Source organism: Solea senegalensis, linkage group LG8 (assembly GCF_019176455.1).
Source record: "Solea senegalensis isolate Sse05_10M linkage group LG8, IFAPA_SoseM_1, whole genome shotgun sequence".
NCBI lineage: Eukaryota > Metazoa > Chordata > Actinopteri > Pleuronectiformes > Soleidae > Solea > Solea senegalensis.
In genome coordinates, this window is record NC_058028.1 from 4,479,131 (window position 1) to 4,487,604 (window position 8,474).

The 8,474-nt window shown below is 39.9% G+C and overlaps 1 protein-coding gene across 5 annotated transcripts in view; it reads left to right on the forward strand.

Annotated features, from left to right (window-relative positions):
• stard13b (StAR-related lipid transfer (START) domain containing 13b) overlaps positions 1–5,906 on the forward strand; it is an 89,957-nt gene extending 84,051 nt beyond the window's left edge. For all 5 annotated transcript variants that reach the window (XM_044032752.1, XM_044032754.1, XM_044032753.1 and 2 more), the window contains 9 exons: positions 24–194; positions 1,751–1,910; positions 2,145–2,343; positions 2,502–2,715; positions 3,591–3,705; positions 3,795–4,016; positions 4,362–4,579; positions 4,676–4,852; positions 5,030–5,906. In XM_044032752.1, the coding sequence (XP_043888687.1) occupies positions 24–194; positions 1,751–1,910; positions 2,145–2,343; positions 2,502–2,715; positions 3,591–3,705; positions 3,795–4,016; positions 4,362–4,579; positions 4,676–4,852; positions 5,030–5,147 (1,594 nt within the window). In that variant the 3' untranslated portion in view covers positions 5,148–5,906. The remainder of the gene's footprint in view (positions 1–23; positions 195–1,750; positions 1,911–2,144; positions 2,344–2,501; positions 2,716–3,590; positions 3,706–3,794; positions 4,017–4,361; positions 4,580–4,675; positions 4,853–5,029) is intronic.
• The last annotated feature ends 2,568 nt before the right edge of the window (positions 5,907–8,474 follow it).

The following is an 8,474-nucleotide window of genomic DNA, read 5'->3' on the forward strand; positions in this document are numbered from 1 at the left end:
GGTTTCATCTCTTATGGCATCAGGTTGCGATGGCCCAGCTTTCAGATATCTAATCGCCTCAGTCACTCTGTGGCATCCCTGCAGATTACCAACCAGTCAGCGGGCCAGTTGAGCTTGTTGCAGAAGTTCTCTCTGCTGCGTCTCACTGCAATCATGGAGAAGTTCTCCATGTCCAACAAACATGGTTGGACTTGGTAAGTCTAAAGTTTAAACTTCCAGAGGTGTGATTCAGGATTTAATGCATCATTTTCTCTGTGATTCAACGATTGTATCTGGGTTGATTTTTACATTTTTGTCCAAAAAATATACATGATATAACTAGATTCCCTTTTGGTTCAAAGCTGTCATTTTTTTTCATATTAAGTCGACATACAGTATATTGATTACACTTGAGACTGCAGGACCCACTGATCGATCAAACCTTTCACTGAAGGTGAAGCACTGCCACAATTTCTGCTGCCAGACACAAGAAATTGAATGGCTTACTTAGCTAAGCGCCAACTTGTTAGCATGAGTTGGCCCCTGCTTTGTTAATGACCCACAAAAGCCCAGTTGAAGTAGAAAATATAACTAATGTTAACCATGGTGTTACTAACCCCTGCTTTGTTAATGACCCACAAAAGCCCAGTTAAAGTAGAGAATATAACCAATGTTAACCATGGTGTTACTAACCCCTGCTTCTTTGTTAATGACCCACAAAAGCCCAGTTAAAGTAGAGAATATAAACCAATGTTAACTATGGTGTGTTACCAACCCCTGCTTTGTTAATGACCCACAATAGCCTGTAGTTAAAGAAAGAGAATATAACTAATGTTAACCATGGTGTTACTAACCCCCTGCTTTGTTAATGACCCACAAAGGCCCAGTTAAAGTAGAGAGAATATAACCAATGTTAACCATGGTGTTACTAACCCCTGCTTTGTTAATGACCCACAATAGCCCAGTTAAAATAGAGAATATAACCAATGTTAACCATGGTGTGTTACTAACCCCTGCTTTGTTAATGACCCACAAAAGCCCAGTTCAAGAGCAGACGACAACTAATGTCAGCCAAACCGCCACCTGTTAGCATTGGCTAGCATGAGGCTGGATGTGAACTGACCCCTTTAAAAGACACACAAAAGCCTAGTTAAAGAACAGACTGCAGCTAATGCTAACCATGACGTGTTACTAGTAAGTAACACAAAAGTAGTAGAAAAAAAACAACAGACTTCAGCTTTAGAACTACCTCCTGTTTGTTAGCATGCTGAAGACTGAAGCTAATGTTAGCCAGATAGCATGAAGATAAGCACGAACCAAAACCTGCTTTGTTTAACGTTAGCCAATCTAACGGTTAGCAGGAGTTTTTTTTGTAATTAAAAGAAATGTTCAGCTTCTTAAATGTGAATATTTTCTGGTTTCTTTGCTCCATATAACAAAGAAATCATTAAAACTGAATAATTTTGTTTTGTGGACAAAAACAAGACATTTGAGAACATCTTTATTTCCCGGTTTGGCAAACAGCGATCAACATTACATTTTCCCAAAAGATTACTCTAGTAATCGAGAAAATAATCATCGATTATGAAAGTTTCACCCCTATTGTGTTTGTCTAACCAGGATTTCATGCAAAACCATTGTTTAAAGCAAGATTATTTCTCTTTTTAGGGGATTAATGAGAATAATTTCCCAGACGTGAGGCTTATTTTCTTTCTTGCATCGACAGCCTCCTCTCCAGTGCTCAGAGATGTTTTGTTCTCGTTTCTCTTAGGTCTGTGCCAAAGTTTATGAAGAGAATGAAGGTACCAGATTATAAGGATAAGAACGTGTTCGGAGTTCCTCTCATAGTGCACGTACAGCGCTCTGGACAGCCGCTTCCCCTCGGCCTGCAGCAGGCTCTGCGGTACCTCAGAAGCCAGTGTCTCGATCAGGTCAGTTTCAGCAAAACAACGCGCTCTCCGGTTACGTTCGACTTCCATTATCAAAATGTTACGTAAGAGATGTTTGGGTTTATCGTATGTGTGTGAAGAACACTGTGTTAGGTTTTTAGGGCACAAAGGTGAACAAGGTGTAGTAACAAATACATTGAGTGGAACTGCGGAACAATGACATTGCGTGTTAACCGTGCACTCGCGCTGACATCCACACCCGTGTTTTGCCTCCAGGTGGGTCTCTTTCGTAAATCGGGGGTGAAGTCTCGGATTCAGGCTCTGAGGCAGATGAACGAGAGCTCGCCGGATGATGTGAACTATGAGGATCAGTCGGCGTATGACGTCGCCGACATGGTGAAGCAGTTCTTCAGGGATTTACCTGAGCCTCTGCTCACGAGCAAGCTGGGGGAGACCTTCCTCCATATCTACCAATGTAAGAACACACATCTGTCCTTTTACTATGCTGGGTTTTTAGATTTTGACAGATTTTTGTTTCGAATTTGCATTGTATGTTTCATATGATATGGCCTATGTTTTACTTGGTTTTCGCCAACTTTTCCACCTTCTCACTTTCTGTGTGCACGTGTGCAGATGTGCCAAAGGACCAAAGGTTGCAGGCCGTCCAGGCGGCCATCATGCTGATGTCGGACGAGAACCGAGAGGTCCTGCAGACGCTGCTCTGCTTCCTCAGCGACGTCACGTCCTCCGTGGAGGAGAACCAGATGACGCCCATGAACATCGCCGTATGTCTGGCGCCCTCGCTCTTCCATCTCAACATACTCAAGAAAGACAATCTTTCACCCAGGTACACACACCCGTAGACAATGAAACAAATGACAAAATTGTAATAATAATTAGAGTCACCTGACGTCGCACGCCATCTTAATCTAATGTCACAATACCAGTGTGTAAAGTACAGTTTCATGAGTTTATTTTTTTAAATAATTCTGTTGAAGCATGGTTGAAAAGCAATCTCTGACTTTCATTGGTTAAATTTCATAGAATTTTTATTTATTATTACTTTTGTCAGATTCAAGTTATTTCTGTGACCCTTGTGAGTTTTTCTTTCATTGACCGAAGGGTACCAACAATTTTGGAGGAGGATGAGAGTGTAAATTATCTTTATGGGACAAAATTTGCCTCCTGTGAAAAGTCCGTAGCTGACTTTGCTCAGCCTATTTACGCCCCTGTATTTCTGAGTTTTACTTTGGTGGTTTCTCAGGTGGTGCTTGGTAATGAAAAGTCTGAGAACCACTGATCTACAGAGAGAGATTGTAGCTCAGAATAAAGTCAGATGTGGACAAAAATAGCACAGAAACGGCAGATACTAATGAAGAGGACGCGCGTTGTGCAGCCTGCTACTTCCTGTATGATTATCTTCACCTTTGACTCCATAAAGACAAACATGAAGGGGCTTACAGAGTCTCAGCTCTCGGCGGTGCACTAGATTATTGTCTCTCTGGGCCACTTTTTAAAAGGACACGACTCTCCTTTTTTTACGAGTTCATGCTGTGTACAAACAAAGCTAAGCTCCCTAATTTACCATGTTGAAATTATTGCTGCAGCGATCAAAAGAGTGTCCCGCAGAGCGGAGGAAGGGTTTATATACTGTGTTTTGTGAGTGCGATGACCCTGGGACTCGTTCTGGCTTAATAAATTCCCTCTCTCCGTAATCCTCAGGGCCATGCAGAAGAAGTACGCCACCGGCCGGCCGGATCAGAAGGATCTGAATGAGAACTTAGCAGCGACACAGGGTCTCGCACATATGATCGTCGAGTGCAACCGTCTCTTTGAGGTACGAGAACCCGCAGAGATACGTAACCCGTCCGTATGACACTGCCGCGCGCGAGTCTCACGCCCCGTCTTTAATGTCGCCCCAATTAGATCCCCCACGAGATGGTTACCCAGTCGCGTAATTCGTACGTGGAGGCCGACCTGCACGCGCCGACGGTTTACGATCTGTGCAAGCAGCTGGAGGACGACGACGGGACGTACCAGACGCACATGGAGGGGAGGCTTCAGAACCTGCTCAAGGAGGCCCGGGAAAAGTCCAAATACTGGGTGTCGTGCAGCAGCTCGGACAACACGGAGCTCTACTACAAGAAGGTTTGTGCTCTTCCCATGGTTGCATAGTTAAAGGGTTTAGTTCAGGTCTCAGGCCCTATACGCTCCTGCACCAAGTTCCATATAGAGCTAAAAAGCTAATTTTTGTTTAGCTTTTTAGCTCACAGGGATACAAGAGCTGCTCGTCTACTGGTGTCTCATTTTGGTCTCAAGTTTATTCCAGCTAAATAAACCCAAACACAGGAAAAATCACAAACTGGATTAAAAGTAAAATTGACAACACTGGTGCGGGTTTCTAACTTCTTTGGTTTCATACTGTATATAACAACATAACTCCAGATCCTGGTAAAACTTGGTGTAACACGCGCCGTTGTGTGTGTGACGCAGGTGGGAGACGGGAATCCTTTAAGGCGGTGGCGAGTGTCCGTGGAGGTGGAGGCGCCGCCGTCTGTCGTGCTCAACCGGGTGCTGCGAGAGCGCCACCTGTGGGACGTCGACCTGCTGCAGTGGAAAGTGTGCGAGACCCTGGACAAGCAGACCGAGGTGTTTCAGTACGTCCTCAATCGCATGCCGCCGCACCCCAGCAGGGACTTTGTGGTTCTGAGGTGACATACTGTACCTTCCTTTGTTCACTTTGTCAAATTTGTGACATGTATTTTCTTTCAGAGCACACACTCAATCTCTTTTTTTTCATATTAAAGGTCATGGAGGACAGACTTGCCCAAAGGTGCCTGCTCCCTGGTTTCTGTGTCCATAGAGCATGAGGATTGTCCTCCCATCGGAGGGGTACGAGCTATCGTCCTGGAGTCCAACTACCTGCTTGAGCCTTGTGGCTCAGGGAAGTCCAGACTGACTCACATCTGCAGAGTGGACTTAAAGTAAGTCCCCCGCACGGTCGGTTCAGTCAAATCAATGCTCCCACGTCGTCCTCTGGCTACTTTGTCCATCTGGACTGCTGTAGAAACATGGCACGACCTCTGTAGAGCAAGGCCTTTTGACCACATGTGTGTATTGATGCTACGTTATATTAAATACATGTTGTGTTTTGATTTCAGAGGGAGAACTCCGGACTGGTACAACAAAGCTTTTGGTCACCTTTGTGCCGCGGAAGCTGCCAGGATCCGCAATTCCTTCCAGCCGCTGATCACGGACGGACCAGAGACCAAAATCTAATCGACTGGACCCCAGAACAAAAGCACAGTTCATTTGAAAAACTTTTTTTTTTCTTGCACAGCGATAAACGAGTTGTACAGTAGGTGCTGACCATAATTACTTATCGGGAAATTAATCATCCTGCCAATATTGTTAGCATTAGGAGTTTATTTACCTTAATATTGCTAAACATGTATATTATTATTATTATTATTTTTAATAATTATTATTATCTCTGATAATGTTATTGTATTACTGTCACTATAATCTACAATGTCTACGACATTCAAGCTCTTAAACGCTTCCGGGAAGCTTTGTTATTCATTAATTCATCTGAGATTTAAAGCTATAATTATTACGTTGTACACTGAAGTGTCTGTAAATATATAATGTGTGTGTGTGTGTGTGTGTTAAATAATGCTGTACATGCAAACAAGATGTATCTATTGTATATATGTGATGGGATATAAAAAAGTACCTTTTGTTAATTTCCTATATATTGATATTGATTAATTCATGGTGCCAGCCTTCCTGTAATTCATATGGTACAAAATTGTAAACTGGTTTTACTTTGCTTCAGTATTGCCATCATTATTATTATTATTATTATTATTTGTGTTTTCAATGGGTGTAATTTTATTGTTGAACCTCGACCTCCTACGGTTCTGAAAAGACTGACTTAAGGTGTGACTCGATCATACCTGCTTTATGGTACTGTTTCTGTGCCGTGTCAAAACAAAAGACAGAATTTTTTTAATAAAAAAAAAAATATGAAACATACTCTTATCTTATCATAAATCCATTATTTGTCAAGAAGGGTGTGTTTTTATTGAGAGTGTGAAGAATTGCACTAAAAACACAATTCTCTGTGATCTGGGATGATGGGGACCTCTACTGGCCATTTGGTGGAAGCACAAAATTGGGAGTCCAGATTTGAGAACAGACTTAAAACTAAATTTGTGTGGCAAAATAATAATTTTAAACATCTGTGTGGCTATTATAAAGGCGTTATTCCATGTAACAACAAAGGTTTTTGTACATGTTGAACTCTCTGGAAGTGTCATAACACTATTTCTCCCAATGATATATCCACTTATTTTGTGTTTTTTGTTAAAAACCTAAAACCTTTTTAATTTGCCTGTATAGATTGTTAGTTAGCAGATAGATATATAGATAGATAGATAGATAGGTAACCATACAATTTCAACTGAACTATATAGGGTTAATTAGCAAGCGAGCTAGTTAGGTAGCTGGCTAGATGGATAGAAGTGGAAATTTGTGACAAACATTAGGACACTTTAGTCCAACAATACATGATTAACACAGTAAAAGCTTAAAATAATTTAGTTAAAAAGTTTAAAAAATAATAATTTAGTAGTGACATTGTATGTTAAATAAGCTAATAGATACAGATGAGTTGTGAGTTGTAGCAGCATAAGGACACTTACAACTAGGCAAACTATACACAATGAACACAATAAAACATGCTATAAATAAAAAAAGAATTATAAAAAGTCTTCATTTTTTTGGTTTAAGAAAACCGTGTGATATGTAACCGTAAAGTGACAGCATACATGAAAATAAAATATGCAAAATTAGAGCAAGTGAAATTCTACTTGCACTTGTCAAGAACATAGTTAATTATAATTCTGTCAGTTTTTCCCCGCGTCTCTGGAGACCAGCACATTTATTCTTGTAATGTGGGATGTACAGCACATGGGCTATCTTTGCTGACTTAACAGTCCCTGATGTAGGTAATTGCAGTTATAATTAATTGCAGTTTACAGTAATTGTACAGTCTAAAGCAGCTGTGTTGAAGCATCTGTTCTGTTTCCCTGCTAATTTAGTCTTTAGTCTGGCCTTTTGGCACAAACACAAACGTCACTTTCCTCCACTAGATGGCTCTTTCCTTCATTTTCACTGTATCTTATCCTAGGTAGGACAACACATGTTAACCTATTGGGATTCATTCAGTCATCAGTCCATACATAATGAAAGAATGTAAAGTGATCATTCACACAAAAAGAGAAAACCGAATTAAAACAAACATCATGGAAATCATCAATCATCACATCTATATCAAATTCCCTGCCTTTCGTTCGCCAATAACCAGACAAATGGCCCTTTATTAATTTTCTTCCAGCCATTTATGTTGTCATGATTCCTGTGGCTATGAAAAGGATATTATTAGATACATTGCTATGATGAAACAGGAGAATAACCACATGCAAACCAGTCCTGTAATGATAGCTTTAAGTGTTTGTGACTAATGTAATAGTGACTGTAAATTAAGATGCTCTTCCATTTGTCAAAATATTAAATTACTCTTCCTTTTCTCACAGGCTGAGTGAGCAAAAATGATGAGATTATCAATTATTTTGTGTTGCATTGCATCAAATTAATTAATTTAAAATGCAGTACATACCTTATAATATATATATATATATATATATATATATATATATATATATATATATATATATATATATACATACAGCTCTATACAAACCTGGCAGCAGTTTTACCTCTGTGTCTTTTGAATCCGCACTGACATAGTCATAAAATGTAAACGCAGGTTTTAAGAGTCAGGGTTGCTGCCAAACTGTTACTGAATTTACAAAATATGGACAGAGAAAGAACTTAAACTTAAGAAATGTAACAGAAAAACTGAAAAATTGTCTGCGTGTGCTCCAAATTTTATAGTTTCCATTCAAAGTCAGGGCCAAACCTGCCTATAAATGAAACAAATGGCCACTAGGGGGCTCCCAAACTACGACAAGTTACTTCTGAAAAAGGTGAAAAAATCTGTTCCATTTGTCGTCGGATTTCTGGGGAAGCTTTCAGGAAGCTTTGCGGATTCTGTGCTCAAAACATCACGTATAGCTATATTATATAACACTATATTATTGTTTATTTATTTTGTCATATGTGTTTATTAATTCATAATACTTGTATTTGAGCATTTTTTTAACGACTAGCCTGAGATATGAACGCGTCAATGTTTTTTTTCCACATCATTTGTTCGAATTCCGATGTTAATGGAACACAGCGTAAATATGAAAATAATTGCCCCCAACCTACGCGTGTTTTGTAAAATTTCGTTCACGTACGTTAAACCAGACAGTCAGTTTTTAGCCCCGCCCACTTCCAATACTTTTTCACCGAACCACTTTCACGTGGAAATTTTCATTGATGCGGTCCCAAAAATCCTTGAGTTTTGGGGGTATGTTCCGGTTCTCAAAAAACGCGATTCATTTCGAGGAAAAGTAATAAAAAGAAAAAAATTAATTAATTAATCTCTTTCATTGTACATTTTAAGGGTAAATTATTATTTTATTTACTTTATCT